At 39.0% G+C, this 22,981-nt stretch overlaps 1 protein-coding gene and 1 long non-coding RNA gene across 2 annotated transcripts in view; one reads left to right on the top strand and one right to left on the bottom strand.

The window, feature by feature from the left end:
- LOC135104508 (uncharacterized) overlaps nucleotides 1-22,981 on the top strand; it is a 33,577-nt gene that overhangs the window by 1,740 nt on the left and 8,856 nt on the right. Inside the window, exon 1 of the long non-coding RNA XR_010270463.1 lies at nucleotides 1-1,045. This exon is cut by the window's left edge and continues 1,740 nt beyond it. This is a non-coding gene — a long non-coding RNA (uncharacterized LOC135104508). The remainder of the gene's footprint in view (nucleotides 1,046-22,981) is intronic.
- The window catches only part of LOC135104507 (protein HIRA-like), a 51,331-nt gene continuing 46,768 nt past the window's right edge, over nucleotides 18,419-22,981 (bottom strand). The window contains 2 exon segments of the mRNA XM_064012068.1: nucleotides 18,419-19,430; nucleotides 20,867-20,973. Coding sequence (XP_063868138.1) covers nucleotides 19,299-19,430; nucleotides 20,867-20,973 — 239 coding nt within the window. The 3' untranslated portion in view covers nucleotides 18,419-19,298.

Raw genomic sequence — 22,981 nt, 5'->3', positions numbered from 1 at the left:
CGCCTGGGTACAACACTTATCTCCCTAACACAGTGCTCCCGTCCCTGCGCAAGGCTTTTTCTGTAGTCACAAGTTCGGCTCTGTTGATTCGAACGATGCACAAGTAGAGAGAGTGAGAGAGTGAAGCAGCAAGGATTCGTGGTGTCCTGTGTGGAGACTACCTTGCTTCTTTATACTATTAACGTGTCTCAGAGTCTAACCTATTCAAATATTCCCCTTACACGTTCGCGGACTCCGTTGGGAATGCGTGTTTAGTAAGCTGACAGGATTACAATGAAGAATAAAGGTGTCACTGCATTTACTGATGCGATGGTGGCTGAGTAATGTACCAGACTCGCAGTAACCTGACTGTTTCATGAAATTCAAAGTCAGGAAGGCGTTTAGCAGCAGAATTTTAGTAGGATGTTGTGAAAAATAGATTTGTGAAGACTATACTCGCACTATAACTAGATAAACAACAGTGAGTGATGATAGATGGACGCTTAAAAAGTGATAATGAAGTAGGCAGATAATGGAGGAACAGCTGGGGGTATCAGATCAGGGGATAGGATGAGGCTGTGCTTGTCTCACTGGTCGCCAGTCACGCGTTCGAACTGGGTACTTATATTCGAAAGGGATCAAAAGCTTTACACCATCTTAGAATCGTTTTGATCACGCAGATGCATGTTGGTGTAGACATAATTTTACTTGATGTAGAGAGAGAGAGAGAGAGAGAGAGAGAGAGAGAGAGAGAGAGAGAGAGAGAGAGAGAGAGAGAGAGAATCGTTTTGATCACGCAGATGCATATTGGTGTAGACATAATTTTACTTGATGTAGAGAGAGAGAGAGAGAGAGAGAGAGAGAGAGAGAGAGAGAGAGAGAGAGAGAGAGTCACGGAGGTGTTTGTCAGATTCATAGATATGGATTCAGAGATTCTGAGCTCAAGACTTTCCTAGCATCTGTCTGACGTCGGGTTGAAAGAGTGTGTGCGTGGCGACGCGGTTGCGGGTACACGTGTTAGTGTGTGGTTTGACTTCCTTCCTTCTCAACTCGTCTCATCGATGAAGTAAGTAGTGTTTGCTGTTACGAGAGAGAGAGAGAGAGAGAGAGAGAGAGAGAGAGAGAGAGAGAGAGAGAGAGAGAGAGAGCAAACATAATACTTCAGTGACTGCGCTCATATTGTGTTTTCCTTCTCAAGAACGTAAATTCTGGAAAAAAAGTACGTTGCCTTTTCTTTTATTTAGCATTTATCTTGTTTGGACTTTGTCTACTGGAGGGATGGAGTTTTCAAGAGAGAGAGAGAGAGAGAGAGAGAGAGAGAGAGAGAGAGAGAGTGTCCTAGGCGGGGCAGAGTCGTCTACTCACATGTGTAGTGCTGACGGAGACCTAACAATCTGGCAAATATTCAGATAAAATTTTGTTGGTGATAAGGATGTTAAGAATCGTGTGTGTGTGTGTGTGTGTGTCGGTCTATGATAATGACAGCCGAAATTAGTACTGGTATTGCGGTTCTCTCTCTCTCTCTCTCTCTCTCTCTCTCTCTCTCTCTCTCTCTCTCTCTCTCTCTCTCTCTCTCTCTCTCTCTCTCTCTCTCTCTCTCTCTCTCTCTCTCCAGACGTAATAAAAGAGATGGTGATGTTATGCTCCGATTTTAGTTATTTTTTCCACATTTCTCTCTAACCAGACAAATATGTGACCTCTGACCTCCTCCTTCTCTGTGTTGCTGGAGGGAATAGTTTTTATGGCTGCAAATAAGAATGTGCGTGTCAACTTCCCTTCTCGTGGAGGTTAGACATAAATCTGTTACATGTTCTTTGTCATAGATTAACAAAATGCGTAAATATTAAGCGTGGTCAATTAAATAAAAGCATTAAGTATTTTTCTTTTTGTTTTCTTTTATCTATCGTAATCTTAACTGTTTTCTTTTAATATAATTCGCTTTATTGTGTGAGTAAACACTGTCTTAACTTTTCACTTTGTTGAAGGAGAAGAAAAGCTAGAATCCGTTTTTATTTTTTCTGCTTCCTTCGTTTCATACGCTGGTCTGCTCCTTTTCTCATAATTCTTTTCGCCAGTAAACGAAAGTGTGCAGTTCTTTCTCTGGGAATTACGGAAAAGGGCAGTCTCTTTTCTCGCAAAGGTTTTCGACCCGCTTTTTGTCTCGCTGCCGACCACTCGTCCCCTCAGCTGAACACAGGTGACTGTTTTTTTCTTAACGTCCACACCGCCACGACAAACTTGCTACATAGACACAAGGCGCCTTTTCTGTTGCGGCGAGGCGTTCCGACGTGCCAGTCAGCCGCGGGAGTTCACACACGCCCCGCCACGATTCTGCATATTTGTAGGAGCACTGGTACTCGCAAACCGTGGACTGTGATGGAGACTGAGAGATGGCAAAGGTTCCGTCACTAGCAAAATATAAGATAATAATTCTCTCTCTCTCTCTCTCTCTCTCTCTCTCTCTCTCTCTCTCTCTCTCTCTCTCTCTCCACACAAACACACTTGCTCGAGTCATGTGTCGTTGGCAGCAGATCGAGACTCGTTTGGTTGTTTCGCTGGCTTTTTACTACCGGGACCCGCGCGCTCCACGTGGTCATGTTTCGTTAAATTGTGCACGGTCATGTCCCACTACACTGATAACGAGCCGCGTCTGGCACTCACAAATTTGAAGCCACGATTGACAAATGGTGCGAGAGCCAACCAGCACGTCCATCTCGCCAGGCTGGGAGTGACGGACCGGCTGATTTGGGTTTAGGTAGGATTATATTTTATTTATGGTTTTAAAGGTGTTTTTGTTTATCTTTTTTGGTTGGGGGGTGGTTGGTGGTGGGGGAGGGAGGGCTCAGGTGGTTTTGCAGTATTTGTGTATATTTGTGTATTGTGGGAATGAGTGTTTGTTGGATCTGTGTGTGGGATTTAACACAGCACATACTTACGCATCTACACACACACACACACACACACACACACACACACACACACACACACACACACACACACACACACACACACACACACACACACACACACACACTTACATACAATATAAAACGGTGGTAATCAATAGATTTCTTTAATTTCACAAGTTGCACAACACTATTTATTAGACTTTTATTTTTATTAACAGTGATAATTTACACTGCTCCATTTGTCACTACGTGTTCGGCAATTGCAATAATGGTAAACAGACAATAGGAGGCTGCGTCATAGCAATAATTATGATGAACGTATAACAAATATAGCGGCTTTTACCCTCCCTGTACGTGATTACAAGCTAAACCATAAGAACAGTCTTTTAGGGGAACTTTGTCGACTAGGAGTGGGAGCACATGAAACAGGGTCAGTGTTAAGTGTTTACGAGACAAGTAGGAGTTAATGGGGACAGGAATTGCCTTCATAGACTGTGAAAACCAAGAGAAATTTAAGGGCGTCTGAGTTACTATGCACAAACAGACCTTCTCATTGCGGTGCTATGGTGAACAGTAACAAGCTGAACGATGCTTAGCTGTTGTCTGTTTGTGTGTGTGTGTGTGTCAGATCGATTCATGGAAGTTGTTTGTTGATAGGGAGGAGCCTTCGTCTTTACTACTCTTCATTTACTCTCTTCTATACACTCTACTCAATGCACTTTAAATACTCGGGACCAACAAATCTGCAGATGTTTATTCCCCGTTTGTTTCTTTGTTTCTCTGCTCGCCCTCATCGTTGTCCTTCTCTATCGCCGTTTCTTCTTCTCCTCTTCCTCCCCCTCTTGCTATCTCCTCTTCCTCCCCCTCTTCCTTTCTGGCAAACTTGATGATGTCATTTTTGCAGGAAAGTATTCGCAGAGTTAAATTAACTGTTGTGCAAAAAATCTTTAACGAAGCGTCTTTGTGAGTAGATAAGTGTGTGTGTGTGTGTGTGTGTGTGTGTGAAGAGCCCGACGAGATGAATTTTAAGAGGATGTGGAAATGAAGCTGAGAAGAGGTTGTGATGACAGATAGGAGAAAGTTTGAAGTAGGCCAGAAGGATCGAGGCAGCGAGAGGTGAAAAATTGCGCTGATAAAGGCTGGGTGAAGAATTGCTCAGAGAGAGAGAGAGAGAGAGAGAGAGAGAGAGAGAGAGAGAGAGAGAGAGAGAGAGAGGGGGGAGTTATATACTGCTCTTTTGAACTGCATTCTTCTCCCACACACTCTCTTTCTCTCTCTCTCTCTGTTACATATCTCATTGTAATCCTTATTTTAACTCACTAATTTTAGAGCTATTCAGTATCTTTAGTCCTTCATCTTCGTTGCCCCTCCTTACTGAAGCAATTGACCTGATTAATGACACGTAAATCTGCCAGTTTAATACGTGAGTCTAAGGGATATGTATATTTTCAAGCTTTCCTCTCACTAGTCTTCATGTACCCATTCCCATTTTATATTCCTTCCTTCCTTTCCCTCCCCTGCTTCCATTATCTCTCCTCTGACATATCATCCCCTGCTTTTCCTCTCCCTCCTTCCCTAACCTACTCGTTACTCACTTGTCAACATCCTCCCTCGTTTCTCCTTCATTTCCTTACCTACTCTCACCCTATCCTCTCCCATCTTCCCGTCACTCCTCCTCCTCCTCTTGCCGTTCCCTCAACCACACGTACTGTGGTCTTTGATAATCTTTGTAATTTCTATTTTGCATACCTTACGAAATTCCTTCTTTTGAGGGGAGGGAAGGAGGTGGAGAGAAGGAAGTCAGGATGAGAGGATGAGATGAGGAGAGATAATCAACTAGGGAGGAAGTGTTTGTGAAGGAGACGTGTGTGTGTGTGTGTGTGTGTGTGTGTGTGTGTGTGTGTGTAAAAGGGAACTCCTAACTAGGGCAACAAAAAGGCTATGAAAAAAATGCCAACTGAAGGTGCCAGTTCCTCTCACTCACTCAAAACGGTTATCCAAAAGTTGTGTGTGTGTGTGTGTGTGTGTGTGTGTGTGTGTGTGTGTGTATTCTGGTGACTCTTGCTTCTCCTCCGTCACTTCCTCTTGACAAATTTAGTACTGTACTGAGGGCGAGGCGAGGATTGCACACACACACACACACACACACACACACACACACACACACACTGACAAGGAAAATATCATCCACACCGCCCATCACCATACATCACACATCACATCCATCACCACTTGTCACCACCTCGACGCTCACCACCACCACCACCACCACCACAGCACAAGGACATAGGGCTAAGCTGCAAGAAACCGTCAAGTCTACTCGTGGCATTTCTACCTATCATCCTCATTCATAAATTTGTCGTAATGACTCAACACTATAATGAAAACCTGATTACTGAGTCTATCCCATTCTTCTACCGCTATTTGTAAGCCAGTTCCATCCTATATCTGTTTTAAATCGAACTTTATCAAGCTAGAACCTGTTATTTTTTGTCCTATTTTGATTATTGCCCCTAAGAACTTTGCTTATATCGTCATTGTTACATCCCGTATACCACAAACATGGCAGGTTCACTACAGAAGCAACGGTGTTTATAGACCAATGAAAAGTAATATCTGTAAACTTAACCATTGCTATAAGTTTCATTTTGCTTCCTTGCCTCCCACGGGCGCCCTGTATCTGGCTGGCACGGTGGCGGCGGCAGTAACTCTTGAAGTGGAGGGAGGGCGTCCGCGGGTGTGAGTGCCAATTTATGGGATAAGTAGCGGCTCCTGTGACCCTCGTGCGGTGCATCTCTTTCACTGGCGAGGCTGCTGGCTTGGCGCTGTTTCATTCCACCCACTTGTGCAAATATTAGGACAATGCGTCAGGTTTCAAGGTATTTATTTATTTATTTATTTTTTATTTTTTTCAGGGATGTGTTTATCTCTTGTTTTTTTTTATTTATTCATTTATTTGTTATTTTATTTCTGTGTAAAAATGTAATTTACGGCAGTGCTGTTGTGATGCTTATCTACCACCAAAGTTTACATAGTACTGTTGATGTTGTTGTTGTTGTTGTTGCTGTTGTCTTTATCATAATCATCATCGCCACCACCACCATCACCACCCATACTCCATCCACTCACCTACCAAAACCACCCTCTCTTCCCACCCACCCACCCACACGTTAGAGGGACATGTACCTCATAACTCAGAGGGTGAGGTTTGTGTTGCATGTCAGAGTTCCAGAGATGAGTGATGCCGCTGTACGTGTGTAAATACTGATTGATATGACTGTGATCGATACCAGTCCTCGCCGCTGCCTGCCCTCCAATCCTCACACACACACACACACACACACACACACACACACACATATATATATATATATATATATATATATATATATATATATATATATATATATATATATATATATATATATATATATATATATATATATATATATATATATATATATATATATATATATATATATATATATATATATATATATATATATATATATATATATATATATATATATATATATATATATATATATATATATATATATATATATATATATATATATATATATATATATATATATATATATATATATATATATATATACATATATATATATATATATATATATATATATATATATATATATATATATATATATATATATATATATATATATATATATATATATATATATATATATATATATATATATATATATATATATATATATATATATATATATATATATATATATATATATATATATATATATATATATATATATATATATATATATATATATATATATGTATATATATATATATATATATATATATATATATATATATATATATATATATATATATATATATATATATATATATATATATATATATATATATATATATATATATATATATATATATATATATATATATATATATATATATATACATATATATATATACATATATACATATATACATATATATATATATATATATATATATATATATATATATATATATATATATATATATATATATATATATATATATATATATATATATATATATATATATATATATATATATATATATATATATATATATATATATACATGTAAATAGTTTTGTTACTCCTAAAGATTTAAGCGTTTTCTAATAGTGACTTGTGGGATGGAGGGACTATTGTAAAGTTTGTATATCCTTGTGTGTGTGCCTTGCGGGATGGAAGTGAACCTGGCAAATATATACATTACTACACACACACACACACACACACACACACACACACACACACACACACACACACACAGGTTATATTTATTTTATCACAAGTCAATGTGAAGGTCAAACATTTACCGTGGACATGAATTAAATTTTTATAAGTGCATTAATGTGTAATACCTTTGTTCGTGCTAGCTGAGATCGAACACTGATGTTACTTACGAACGTGGAAACCAAACAACAAAAGGGTCACGGAGGTTTAAGGTCGAGGGTTGTAAGGAAGCGAACGAGGAGACTGCAAAAGACTGTGTCCTCAAACAATCTAAGCGCCTAATCTTAACAACATCTTCAATGGCTCCAGTGGAAGTGATTTTAGTGATTGTTTAGCGGATGTACTCGATATTATAGAAGGTTTTGATGATTTTAGTGATAGTTTTTATATCTCTCTGAATTCCACCTCTTCACCTAAGCCCCCTGTAGTGAAATCCAAGTGTAACAACTGCCTTAGTGATAAACAGCGTAATAGTATCATTATTATCAAAATGTTCCGCGCGTATGTAGCAGCATCCTTTTCCGCGTCCTCTGCTTCCTGCTTTGCCTTCTGCTTCCTTCAGGCGCGCCGTCAGGAGAGTGTGGGGTGCGTGGTGGCATTATCTGCGCCGCGAGGAGGAGAAACTTTTTACAGAAAGTATGCAAATCCCTGGCGTGCGTCAAGACTCCTCCATCCCTCACTCGTGACTTCCTCAGCCCCGGCCTTGCCTCGCCACTACCACCACCACCACCACACCCTCCTTACCTGTGTCGCCTCAGTGGTGTTTATATATTTATTCTTATATATAAACTCATCTCTCTCTCTCTCTCTCTCTCTCTCTCTCTCTCTCTCTCTCTCTCTCTCTCTCTCTCTCTCTCTCTCTCTCTCTCTCTCTCTCTCTCTCTCTCTCTCATACATGCATATATTATAAAAGCAGAAATATAATTAAGTACGAATTAGGTCTCGTGTTCGTTAAACTCTGAAAAAAAAGTAAAATGTTTATCTCGTTTATTTTGTACCAGCGGGCTGCAAGAATGCCACTGTCATGCTAATTCATAGATATGAAATATTAAAGAATTAAAAAAAAATTAGAGACATTAAGAAAATTAAACTGTCCGAAAGTTTTTTTTTTCATCTTTTTGTTTCAGCTTATTTTCCAAGTTTACAAATATACGTAGTAAGCGTGTAGGTATTTTGTTCGTTAAGGGACTGGTAGGGTGAGACGCACATCTCAGCTGATGCTTCTCAGGGAGGCTGGCTCAGGGTAGAAAAATGGGTGAGAGAGGAAAAAGAAGAAGAAGAAGAAAAAGAAGGAGTAGGAGAAGGAGGAGGAGAATAAGAATAAGAAGAAAAGAAGAAGAGAAAGGAGAAGAAGAAAAAGAAAAGAAAAAAAGGAGAAGCAAAAAAAGATAAAAAAGAAAGAAGACGAAGAACAAGAAAAGAAAACACCCCATTCCACTTGCAGAAATTGAAAAAAAAAACTCGAAAGAAAAAAAAGATAATCAACAAGACACAAACACAGGAACGCCTCACGCAACAAACAAGATTGCAAAAAAAGAAAAAAATAAATAAAAAATAAATAAAAAGAAAACCTTCCTTTGAGAGTGACGTAAGATCTCACAAACTCAGGGGAAGACCAAGAGGAGATAAAAGATTGCATTGCCATTATGAACACACACACACACACACACACACACACACACACACACACACACACACACACACACACACACACACACACACACACACACACACACACACACACACGGCTTAGTGACAGGCCGGAACAGCAAAAGGGAAGGCAGAGCGGACAGGAAAGGAAATGAAAGCACAAAATTAGTCAGTTCCCGCGGCGACTTAGCTGGGAGATAAGTAGTGAAAGTTAAGGAAGGTTTTGATCCTTAGAGGGGAATGAAGTTATGGATATATATATGTACAATTGATGGCTGACTCTCTCTCTCTCTCTCTCTCTCTCTCTCTCTCTCTCTCTCTCTCTCTCTCTCTCTCTCTCTCTCTCTCTCTCTCTCTCTCTCTCTCTCTCTCTCTCTCTCTCTCTCTCTCTCTCTCTGCCTTTATCAATAGAGTAAATACCACTTGTTAATTATTATTCTTCCGTTGCGTTCCTCCTCTTCTTCTTTCTCTTCATCCTCTTCTTTCTCTTCCTCCTCTTTCTTTACTCCTCTGCCTCAATCTCCTCTTCCTTTTTGTCCTCTCCTACTTTTCTTCCTTTTTCTCCATACCTCATCCTCCTCTATCTCTATCTCTTCCTCCTGTTTCTCCATCCTTATCTCCTCTTTCTCTCCTCCCCTCCGTTCTCACTATCCTCCTCCTCTTTCATCCTCGCTAGGTGGTGGTACAAGAACAGAACAGTGGAAAGAATTAATATTTTTTTTCTCTCCTGTATGTACAGCAAATAACGCCTCCTGTACCACTGCAAGTCTCGTCAAGTTGTGTTTTTCTTTTTTTTTCTTTTTTTACGTGTATAAGTTCGTGTTCTCCTCTTCTTCCTCCTTTTCCTCATTCTTGTTTCTCTGGTTGTCTTCTTGTCGTTCTCGTTTTTCTCGTCCTTGTCCTTGTTCTCTTTCCCTTCGTGTTCTTCTTTCTTGTTGTTGTCATCGTCTTTTTCCTCCTTGCTTTTCGTGTTCTTCTCCTCGTCTTCCTTGTCTTTGTTCTTCTCATTCTCGTCCTCTTTCTTGTCTCCCTCGTCTTTTTTTTTTTTTTTCTTCGTCATCGTCGTCGTCTTCCTCATCCTCTTCGTTCAGTATGTCTTATATTTTTCGCTTCTCCACCGTACACTACTGTCTTCATTATCACATTTTCATTACTACGTATTATCTCGTCTCGCTTTTTTGCCTCGCTATCATCGTATCCTCACTTCTCAAATTCGTTGCCTCTTACATTTCTATCATAATTTCTTTGCTAACTTCACGTAAAATTTTTTTTAGGGGTAGGATATTTTTTTGTACTCAGCTGCCTTCATGCATTCCGTCTGTCCTCTCTTCTCCTCTTTTCCTCATCCCTCTTCTGTTTCTCTCTTTCTCTCGTGCTCCCTCAAGCTCCTCGTTCCCATCCTCTTCTCTCCCCATTCCCTCCCACCCCAGACCACTCTTCCTTACTCGTAATGCCGTTTTCTCTTCCTCTCTTGCCCTCGTCCTCCAATTTATAGTCGTGTTCCTCCAAACATTTCTTCCTCCCGCCTGTCTTAAGTTTTGTCGATGGGTCTTCCAGAGTGGAATTTTGCTCAGAGACAGGCGACGCCGAGCAACCTGAACTTTCATCATCACTAATTTCGTATGTGAGAAACGAACGTAATTGTGTGTGTGTGTGTGTGTGTGTGTGTGTGTGTGTGTGTCTGGTCTAGGTTAACGTGTGTGTATGTAAGTACATGACCTTTGGAAATCTATCATATTATTACTACTATTATGATTGCTGTTCAAGTGGTAAAACGAGGGTGACTTAAGTAAAATTTTCAGGATCAAGTAATCAGGAGAGAACAGGCTGGAAAAGTTGGATTAAAAAGAAAAAAAAATACATAGGAAGGAATCAGTTCTCGAAAGAAGTGGTAGATGAATGGGAGGGTCTCTTTAATCAGGTTGTTTGTGCTGAGTCATTAAGGAGCTTTGACAGAAGATAGGGCAGATTTATGCATGGGGATGATGGGTGGAAATAGATACGTTTTGCACAGTGACTGCCACGTGTAGGTCTGATTACTTCTTGCAGCTTCCTTTATTTTCTTATGCTCTTATGTTCTTATGATGATTGCTGTCTGGGAAAGTGAAGTCAGAAATACCGAGAAGAAAAGGAAAAAGAATCGTAATGAGAAAATTACAGCGAGGAAATATAATAGTATCCCTGATGGAACTGAACACCACTTTTTCTGTTCCTTCTCCTCCTCCTCCTCCTCCTCCTTCTTCTCCTCCTCCTCCTCTGCTTTTTCTTCTTCTTCTCTTACCTTTCTCATTGACTTTCTTTTCTTTTTTCGTTCTTTCTTTCTCACTTTCCTTGAACTTTCCTTCTTGTAGTGTTGGTCCTTAATATATGTTTAGAGAGAGAGAGAGAGAGAGAGAGAGAGAGAGAGAGAGAGAGAGAGAGAGAGAGAGAGAGAGAGAGAGAGAGAGAGAGAGAGAGAGAGTTCACTGGAGGCTGTAGAAAAGAAAAAAAGGGAGATGAAAGGAGGGAAAAACTCACGCATATAGAAAATAGAAGAAGAAAAGTTAAGAGGACGTGAAAGAGGACTGGAGATTGGAGATACGGAGAGAGAGAGAGAGAGAGAGAGAGAGAGAGAGAGAGAGAGAGAGAGAGAGAGAGAGAGAGAGAGAGAGAGAGAGAGAGAGAGAGAGAGAGAGAGAGAGAGAGGAAATGGAATAGGACATACAAAGTGAGGGCGGAATATGTTGGAAAAGGAAGGAGGGAAGAAAGGAAAAAAAAAATAAGGAGGGAAGCAAGAGAAGGAAGGAAGGAAGGAAGGAAGGAAGAAAAGAGGGAGAGAGTTGAGGAATTGAAGGAAGGAAGAAAGAGAAGGGTTAAGTGATGGCTGCAGTAGTAGTAGTAGTAGTAGTAGTAGTAGTAGCAGCAGCAGCAGCAACAACAGCAGTATGAAGGGAAGTAAAGAAGGAAGGAACCTGAAGAAGGAAGAAAGGGAGGGGGTCGTGAGGTGGCTGCCGTAGTAGTAATAGTAGTAGTAGTAGTAGTAGTAGTAGTAGTAGTAGTAGTAGTAGTAGCAATAATAGCAGCAACAGCAGCAGTAGCAGAATGGTCTGTCAACTCAATTTCCAAGAAGGAGGTGACTTTCATCCATTTGAAGAATAAATTGTGTGAAATAGAGTATTGTACCGTATCTATACCATACTTCCACGAACAGCTTCACGTTGCCTTCCGCAGTATTGAGTCCATTATCTCTGTTCCATTGTCAACATTCGCCGCTAGTTCTTCGGGTTCGCTCTCAAGTCGGTTGGTGAGGGACAGTCCTTCATTTCACTCCGTCCTGTGCTATGTTAGTGAAGGTACGTTATGATTTGACACCCTCTCTCTCTCTCTCTCTCTCTCTCTCTCTCTCTCTCTCTCTCTCTCTCTCTCTCTCTCTCTCTCTCTCTCTCTCTCTCCCCCCCAGTCAAAAATTTGTCTCGAGTTTTCGGTTTTTAAAAGGAAAATTCTTCATTTTTTGTCTGCAGAGATCATTCACAACAAAGCCTTGATGTCGGAGAATGCTGCCTGAGGATTTTTTTTCACATTATAATTATTAGTATAATTATTAGTAGTAAACAAAACTAAAGAAATAAAACATCAAGCCACTGTGTATTCGTGAAATGACAAAAACACTCAATTGAGATCCATAACATTCAACAGTCGAGTGGGTGGCGGGCAGAGTAACGCGTCGCTTGAGTAACGGCGCCACACATCATCTGGAAGTATATACGATCACGCATGTCCAGTGTTGTGCGATGATTAAGTGAGAGTGACGAACACCGGCGCTGTGTTGTCGTCTTGTGCCAGAAGCGAAGACTCCTGCCTTGATTTATGGAGACTTGGCATGACGGGTACATGAAAAAAGGATGGTTAAATGTTAAGAATCTGAAGTTTGTGACATACTCATCAACAGAAATACCCTCCCACATGCCGGATCTAAAAAAATGTCAAGTTAGAGTTGCAAGTGTGTGTGTGTGTGTGTGTGTGTGTGTGTACGCAGGCGCCTAGTTGAAAGGAAGTGAATGTTTAACCAGAAATACAAACATGTACAATACTGGTGCATATTCCATGAGAGCAGACAACTTGACTCATGAATACTTTACTTGGAAAGAAGGCGAGGAGACAGAGCAGGAGATGACCCAACTGACAATAATACACGGAGAAACCAGGAATTAGATTGGCTTTGTCTGCCGTGAAAGCCGAAACGCTCTGATGGATATAACTACATTGCATACATTGAAGTCCCAGCGACCGGCGGCGATGGTGCGGCGTCACGACAGTTGCGTTCTGTGGCCAGCTTCGGAGTATTTGCGGGGGTCGTCCGTCTGTCAACCCCATCGTAAATTCAAGACTCGTTTTAGCCAGTAAGGGAACGTCGTGTGCGCTTTGAGTCAAGCTATTGTGTTTCTTGGCTGCAGTGTATATGTTTAACATTATTTGCGCTGGACTTTACTTTGCACACTATCTATGTGGGGATTACTGTTGTGAGGAGCTTTAACGTTATCGAATTAATTTGCTCCCGCAGTCAAAAGCATGAATCAAAAAGTTAATCGTGAAGAGAGAGAGAGAGAGAGAGAGAGAGAGAGAGAGAGAGAGAGAGAGAGAGAGAGAGAGCAAAACGTTTCTAAATACAGCTCTAATATACAACCTATCCAGCCTCCCGTGGCTTGCACAATGCCTCTACACGATGGCACGGCTGGTCGCTCACCCCATACAGGTTAGGTAAAGGAGTTTTTTTCTTTTGTTAAATTCCACTCGATCGGGTCCGAGCCACGTAGCACGATAGACTCTGAAAAATGGAACTTATAATTCGGGGCTTTGTGCATAAGGATCTCGTGCCTCGTAAAGCAGCGCGGCGGGTGAAGGGGCTGATGGTTCGAGCAGAAGTTTATTGATCTCCTCGTCTGAAGTTCCGCCTTCCTTATGACCTCAGTGGCGACGGCGTTTGGTGGTCGAGTGGAGTGTGAGGACCGCTGAGGCAGCATTGCTAGGCCCTCTGCTGTCACACTTTTTGTTTTCTCCATTTCTCTTCTTATGTCGAGTGGAGGCTGGCCAAGAGAATAAAAACACAAAGATAGCTGGAAAAAGAACAGGGAAAGGCTACTTAACTGATATTTCTACACAAAACTGATTTTGGTTTGTTAGTTGTGTTTAGGTGTTTTGACTTTCTTACAGTACCAAGCTTATTTCGTACTAGTCCAGATCTGCGCTTTTTCTGTCAAGTATATAAAAAAGTAACTTAATTTTTTTTTTTTTTATTGAAGTAGATTCTGGAAAGGGCCACTTAATTAATACCTTCCTGTAAACCTGAGTATCGACCTTAATTTCGTTTGTTAGTTTACCTTTGGTGTTTTGACGCCACTTACGGCACTAAACTTTCTTTCTCGTGCCATCCCAGGTAGTTATAAAAGCTTTTCTGACAAGTATATACAAAATAATTGCTTTGTTATTGAGAGAGTCTAAAATATGCAAAGTCTGCGTTAGCGTGCGATAGATTGACGGTTATGAGTCATTATTTTCGCCTCTCTTTGACCAATCGTGTCCTGACGTGTATTGGAGACACCTGCGCCAGTGGCCGTCACCTGCTGCCTTCCGTCTCATTTTCCGTGAACCTTCCTTTATTTTCCTTCCTGTTTTTCGATGCCGTGCTGATTGTGAGTGAGATATGATGAAAATGTGGTTTATTTATTTATTTTTTTAAGATTGTTTTTTTTTGACTGATTTTATGCCGAGTATCAGCGAGGTATAATGAAAAGCATGTTCTATTTTTTTTATTTTTTATTTTTTAAAGGTTATTTGTGGGGGTTACACGGGCACAGAATTATATACTGTATTCTTGCGTGTATGGAAGTCTTTGTACAAGCGCTTCCGTATCTAAATTGATCATTTTAATTATATTTTCTTTTATTTACTTATTTATTTATTTTTTTCCATTTCTCTGAGCTGCCAATTAGCGAGTTTTCTTCCCATTTTTGTGTCCTTAGCTGGCCTCCTTCACCCATAAAACAACACAAGAAGAAGAAAAAAAAAAAAAGAAAAGTAAAAAGAAAACGAAAAATGAACCACAAACTTCAATCAGGCACTTAGTAGATGCTATATACTCTGTCCTGATATGAAAGAAGAAAGATCCCGTAAAAATAACGAGAAACTTGACATATGGGCGGTGGAACAGGACCCGTGTGTGTGTGTGTGTGTGTGTGTGTGTGTGTAAAGGAGACACATCGTAGGCAAGTCCAAAAATCACCCGGGGAATTGTCAGCACGAAGGTCTTCACGAGGCTCATGATCGAGAGGACGAGAGTGGCTGTGGGTCTGTAGATTACAGCCTCAAGTGTTTAATTATTCAGTCGCTTGTTCTTGTATTTGTTCACCGCTGTGGTAGCTCGTGGCTGGCAAGTTTTGAAGCGGCAGGCGAGGCTGTTTGAGTTAGCAGAGAGAGAGAGAGAGAGAGAGAGAGAGAGAGAGAGAGAGAGATTCTGCTCTTGACGTCTTCTCTCTCAGTGGAGGCGGTGAGCACCCTTGGCTAGGCGCGGAGAAGGGAAGGGAGGAGATGAGATGCTTTCCTCCTGCTGCCTCTTCCCGTCTCTCTCCGTCCTTCATAGCACATTCCGCGAATTTATTAAGGAATTTGTACGTGGCCATTATAAATTCCCTCCCGCCACTATGTAAGATGCGATGTAGTTAATGAAATACGTTTTTAGTGTACTTTGTGTGTGTGTGTGTGTGTGTGTGTGTGTGTGTGTGTGTGTGTATCCCTCCCCACACAGAAGAGGAAGCATATACGAGGTGGCATCTTCAATTAGCAGACATAGATGAAAAAAAATTCTCACACACACTCAAGAGACATTAGTAAAAGGCTTTGGTGCAAGTCTGTGTGTGTGTTTTAATGTCTCTCTCAGCATACACCTAAAGAAACACACACGAGGTGGCATCTTTTAAGTACGTGGATGGACTGAAACTTAAACACACATTTTCAAGAGCCATTAGTAAAAATCTTTCCTGCAAGTCTGTTATCTCCACATTACACGTCCCAGCTGTCCAAATATGCGATGTAAACAAGCCATAGGAATAAAGATGTATTATTAGCAGCTGAGGTCGATTGGAAGGTCCCCCATCCCTGCGAGCTGTGTGAGGTGTTTGCAGTAATTTGTGTGGTGTTTTCTGAGGAAGGGACATCAGTCGAAGGACACACGCTAATGAATAATAATTGATAGGTCTGTTGTGTTCGCTAGTATCAATTTGCAGGGAAGCGTGGGAATAACGCACACACACACACACACACACACACTCTCTCTCTCTCTCTGTAAGTTGCAACAAACCTCATTGACCTCATTCTAACGTGCCTGAGTTGCCTTAGTCATCCAGGTTATATAAAAAAAAATCATAACTGTCAACATTTACCTTCTTGACATTTGGAAATAAGCATTCTTTCGAGACACGCGATTTTAAGACATGAGAAGTTAGTAAATGCACGTGTAACTGTCCCTCCGTGGATATAAATGAAGGAGTTAAGGTTAAGAATTAAAACAACAGTGATGTAGTAGTATCTGACCATGTGTTTGTCTACTCAAGGAAAGCAGTTGCCTGCATCTTCCGTGTCTTTGTATCATTACTCATGTGAGAGAGTGGAGCGAGGTCTCGTGATGCAGAATATTACATACACCATATACAGGATCAGCGTGGTGGAAGACGGATAGGTGTAGGGACGCTGTACGCTGCCTGTCTTGACCTGGATACGTAATCCTCAGATTCATGGACAGGTGCAGCAGGTATTCCATTGCTGAGTTAGGGATATGGTTTCATCCTCGTAGAGTTCTTAGGAATGAATGTCAGATGATCATATAAAGACAGTGTTTGTGCGTGTGGTATAGTCTTCATATTACTGCATGCATTTCTCTCCTAATTGGCGTATACTCTCCTAGGTACTATGTATATTTATGGTACATAGTGAAATAACCTGCTCAAATGACTTTCACTGTGTTTAGTGTTTTCCTCAATTTTAAGTCCTCTAAACTATAAATTGTCAACTTTAAGGATTTAATTGGACATTTATTAAACACTAGTCGGCAGTTTCAAAGAACATACATATATACATACACCAAGGCAGTCTCTCCCAAAAAGGTGAACAGCCAAGACAAGACACAAATTTCACATTCCCACTCATTCTACTCTTTTAGCCCCCTTGGCCCCCCAACGGAGAAGAAAGGTTTCAAAATAATAGGTAAAAACAATATGCTCATTAACTTTTCTAGTTTGGTTCATCAGAGGTAAATATAAAATTTTAAATTCAGACACTATATTTGAACATTTATAAGACAATTGCACTCGTGCTGACAACCTATGAAACTATTAAAACATTGATTCTTTAGGGATGACTACATGATCACAAGCAACAACTGCCACTTAACCTCAAAACTTCATCAAATTACCGAGTGATTTACAATTAAATACATTTTGCTTTAAATAAGTTTTTTTTTTTCCAGTCCTTTTCAGTACCCAATCCTTCAAACTGCCACAATACAGTTCTGAATGATTTCTAATGAAGGAGGGCCATACCTATACCCACACCTACACACACACTCCATTGCTCAGTATAGTGCCCTTGCTTGTCACTTAATGGAGGTAGGTTTGAACTCCACTCAGGAAACTAAGGATTTTTTACTGACAATAAGTGGTTACTGTTTCCTCTGAGGAAGGTGATGGTATGTAAGGTCTCAGCTTTATTCATTGATTGGACTCTCTTAAGTCTAAGCTCTTTCCAGCTCAAGGTCAGGAGTACTCACAACCATGGTGAATTACATCACTCACACAGTCCATAGACCCACAGTATGTCCCACACAATGAGCTTAAAAATGTTTCAGTCAATGACTAAGCTGCTTAAACATAAGCTCTCTCAATCACTTTAACATACCTATAAATTTGTGATAAAAATGTGAGGAGGAAGCAGTCTTACTGCTATAGCCAACCAACATCTATATCATAATAATCCTGTCATATATATATATACGTATATATATATATATATATATATATATATATATATATATATATATATATATATATATATATATATATATATATATATATATATATATATATATATATATATATATATATGAAAAATTATTTCATGATGCATCAGAGGACCACATATATATATATATATATGAAAAATTATTTCATGATGCATCAGAGGACCACAGAATATATCTGTCAGGTGCTGTATCTTGCCCATCCCTGATCTGTATGACACAGTGCAATGCCATTACAATCACAGAAGGTTGGAAGAAGTTAACAATCACCTTAGAACTAGTTCCAGTAAACACTTAAACACTCATTCCTTACTTACACTTAATTTTCTGACTGAAAATGTCAGTATGACACTTGTGACTTCATTTGAGTAATCCTAAATAATTTTAAAGAGCCAAAATAAAAGTATAGGCACTAAAAAATTTGAAATATTCTATCACTTTTTTTTTTTTTTACTATCAGTGATCTCTTTCAAAATTATACTCTTAAGCTTAAGAAGCTATGACAGTAAAAGGGTTAAACTTTAAAGATTATCATCCTCTTTGGACAGGTCTTTCACTGGCAGTGCAGAAAATTGTAAAAAATGGCAGTTATTTGAGCATCATACTAGGCAGTGTTAAAAGCATTCACAACTTTCTTCACTATTATCGTCTTAAGGCAAAGATGACAATGGCAGTGAGTTAACAATGGAATACAAGATCCATCAGTACTTCCTCTTATCTACTTCAAGTTCAGTGTGACAATGTGATATCCTTGGAGGACTCAAAGGTTTATCAACAGGATCAAAACCATTCTCAAACATGACGAGCATATGGATAGTTGAAAATGAGTGATAAAAATAACAAAATAAAAATAAAGTAGAAATAAAATAATAATAATAAAAAGAATATAAAAAAAAACTTACATAGTTATTTAACAACTTAAAAGGACTACATAGCAAAAAAATACATCAGAACCTAAACCATTCTACCAAATAATTTCAAATTTACATAAAAGTGTAGAACTGAGAAGCACTATGTGAGTATTAAGAAAAGAATTAAAATACAAAAATTACATTTCCTATGAGTAAGAATAGAAAATACTGACTATACATAAATCTGCAAGTAAATCTTTTTAAACATGTATTCTTTGCACATATTCAAATGACACTCAACCCTCATCCACACACATTACCAAGAAAAAAGAAACACAACAATTTCTATATCCTGAATTCTGAAATGCTTGGGTTCTCATAAGGACTATTTTCAAAGACAATGAAGGTGATAAGTCAGTTCCTCAAGATGTTTTCTTTCAAATTAATGGTACTGGATCTTTCTTAACACCAGTATCATAAATTTATGATAAACTCTTGAAAATCTCATAAACCTCCACTAGATCTGTTAAAAGTAATCAAGATGAGACACCAAAATTTTCATGGTCTTATATCATATCTACTGCATTTGCATCCAGTTGTTCTTTGTATTCTGCATAAAGTCTTTGTAACTGTAGAGAGTTTTTGGCAAGCAATATCTCTCTCAGGAACTCTTCAAGTAGACTTTTCTTATCACAGTCCTGTAACAAAGGCTATTATTAGATGGAGATTGAGAATGATTATGAATAAATGTAATGTGATGGTATCTAAAGAGTACAACTGAAGCATTGGTTCTAAGTGTCTATATAAAGTAAGAGTTAGAAGTTGACAAGGATGTGAAATTATGACTAAATGGAGGAAAATGGTGATGTAAACAGATTCAAGTACCTTGGTTAAGTTGCATGAAAACATCAAAGGTAGGGCAAGAAACAGAGAAGGGTAGAAAAAAGAAAAGTGGTTAGATATCTTAGGTGTATAATGAAAGCAAGAACTCTAGGCAAAAAGTCCTTAAAATTAAATAGTTACACCAATAATCACAAGAGACACTCAGACCAAGAAGAAATTGTCCACCAATATGCTTGAAACTGAATTATGTTAATAAATGTTAGGTTTGTGGAGATTGGAAGCATTGTTTATAATAAACAATGTAAACAATTCCATATTACATAGAGAGAGAGAGAGAGAGAGAGAGAGAGAGAGAGAGAGAGAGAGAGAGAGAGAGAGAGAGAGAGAGAGAGAGAGAGAGAGAGAGAGAGAGAGAGAGAGAGAGAGAGAGAGAGAGAGAGAGAGAGAGATATTTAAAGTTATCTTTCATTATTACACAAATTTCAGGACTATAGTTTATTGTATAAAAACTACATGCCTCAAGGAACATGGAGATAAGAATCACATAATTGTATTGATTTGTCTGCATACAGTGAATATTTTTAAAGTTGCAAAACTTTAAATGCATTCGTCTTCTTGTTATCTGAACTTGCTGTGATTACAAATGTTCCAATATATTTCCCAGCTGCCCTGTTGTAAGCTAGTCATGTACTGTCTGTGGAAAACTAGGGTGAATTTTCAGAAACAAGTGTTGAACACAGATAGATCACCATTTTTAAAATTTGGTGTTAAATACCTTAAGATTCTATGCAAGTGAGACCTGGTTGTCAATGGAATAACAAAGGTCAATAATCTAAGTGACTGTGAGGATTTCCCTGAGAGATGTGTCCATGGTAGGCTAAAAATGGAGAGTGAGAGTAATATCAATGGCCCAACCCAAAATTTGATTTAAAGAGTACAACAGAAGTAATAGTAAAATAAAATTATCTACACTGAAAATATTATTAAACAAATATAAAAAAAATATACACACATGAATATATATAAAATATAAAATATAAAATAAACATTCAAATAAAGCAAAACAACCACTTAATGAGCTGAAAATATTCCACATTAAGATTATCAACTATAAATTTTAATGAACACGATTATCCAAACGCGTACATTTAGAAAGTCTAATGTTGAAATGCATAAATGAATAAATAAATAAATGAATAAATAAATAAATAAATGAAAATTTTTAAAAATAAACACAATGGTTATAATTTGAAGATAAAAACTAGTAGTCTTAAAATTCTTACAGACATACCAGTATTTTTGGCAGGTTACTGTGGCACTCTGCCTGATCCAATGTGCTGTTGCTGAGGTGGGGTCCAAGAAGATCATCAAAAATCACACGCAGTTTCTTCTCCAAACCTAGAGAGAGAGAGAGAGAGAGAGAGAGAGAGAGAGAGAGAGAGAGAGAGAGAGAGAGAGAGAGAGAGAGAGAGAGAGAGAGAGAGAGAGAGAGAGAGAGAGAGAGAGAGAGAGAGAGAGAGAGAGAGAGAGAGAGAGAGAGAGAGAGAGAGAGAGAGAGAGAGAGAGAGAGAGAGAGAGAGAGAGAGAGAGAGAGAGAGAGAGAGAGAGAGAGAGAGAGAGAGAGAGAGAGAGAGAGAGAGATATTAAGAACTCCAGGATATTTGTTGATCCACACTACACTGATATCTGCACGTAGGGACTGCTAAGACAAGCACCTAAATCTGCACACCTACCACACAAAAACATATACATACATATACCCAAATTCTGCACCCATAGCAAATGTACAGTAAAACCTCCATAAGTCTGAATTCACATAAGTCAGCAAGGCACCAAAATGTTAAATTAAAAACAATTATCTAAAAACTGATTTTTGCAAAATTTTCATAGACTGACACAATGCTAATTAAACCAAGTCAAGTCAGACCAAACTTGGCATAGCCTATGCAGAAATAATTATTGAGTAGGTTATGACATGACACTAAGAAAGGCTGCTGGTTCGGGATCTGATTCTGGTTAAAGGTCAGGAGGTTTAGCTTTTTCAACAGCACCTCCCTAATGCAGCTTTCTTCACATTTTTTTTTTTTTCAGTCTGGTCTGGTCTCTTGCTTTTCTCAAATACCACTTAATTTTCCTTGTACTTTTCTCTATTTTCTTCCAAAAATTGCATAGTATTTCTTCTGTTGTTTCAATGATGCTGCTGAGAGGCTGCTGGAGCAAGAGTGAAACTTCCTCACTCTTGGTCTCTCACCCCAGCAGTTATGCACATCACATAGCACCCACAAATTAGCTTTGTTTACCTGCAGCAGCTTGGCTCAAGAGAAATGGAATGGACAGATAACAAGAATAAAAAAAAACAGATGAAGACCAGAGGAGACAAGTGGATATATTACAAAGACAGTACACAGAAAATAAAGATCAGATTATTGGTGAGCTTCCTTTTGAAAACAATAACACTGAAACGAAAGAAATAATACACATTTTTTGGAGGAAATTTGAGGGAAACAAGAGAGCAGATCATACTACAACATGAAACTGTGAAGAAGAGAGCATCATGAAAGTGCCATTGCAAAGGCTTAAACTCCTAAACTTCAACCAGAAGCAGAACCAGAATCAGCAGCCTTTCTGAGCATTATATCCTCAGAGCAAGGTGAAAGGGGAGGCTCTAGAGAAAGGAAAGGTATGAAACTGAAGACCCTGTGCCTGCAGGAGGGGTTTGTGAAAGTTTTTAGTAATGTTTCACATGTACAAATTTTGATAAGTTGGTAGAGGATGAATCCCTATTATGTTCACATACTGAGGTTTTACTGTAGTAGTACAGCATAAGTTGAGGTTCTACTACAGAATGGCAACTCTCAAGAAAGCTGGTACATTGGAGTGTTCAAAACATAGAACTATAAGTACAGTAAAATCCCTCTCATCCGGCATTCGAGTATCCGGCACATTTTTCCCCGAGCCTTAAAATCAATAAAAAATCAATGTGTACTCATAAAATCGATTAAAAATTCCTGTGCAAGGCATACTTTGTCCCCTTGCCACCAGAGTGCACTGCTTCACACCACCCGCGGCCCACTGCACTGTGTTTACTCAGTAATCAGTCCCGCGTGTGCACTGTTTATCGCCTGATGCCTTCATCATGCCTAAAGTTGTAGAAAAGAGGAAGCGTGTTGTGCTTACACTTAAGCAGCTGATGAAATCAGCTGCTGATTAAGATCAGCTGATTTTTGTTATGGTAAGATGCGTGGGTGTAGGGTGGTAATTGTGGACATAATTTCACTTCTATTCAAGTATCTGGCAATATTCAAGTATCCGGCATGTCGGCGGTCCCGTTGATGCCGGATAAGGGATTTTACTGTATCATGAGTCAGTTTGGAAGTTCTTAGAATTATTCTTGCAAGGATAAGAG

The sequence above is a fragment of the Scylla paramamosain genome, chromosome 10 (assembly GCF_035594125.1).
Source record: "Scylla paramamosain isolate STU-SP2022 chromosome 10, ASM3559412v1, whole genome shotgun sequence".
Taxonomy (NCBI): Eukaryota; Metazoa; Arthropoda; class Malacostraca; order Decapoda; family Portunidae; genus Scylla; species Scylla paramamosain.
Note: the sequence above shows the minus strand (reverse complement) of the source record. Positions and strands in the feature narration are given on the sequence as shown.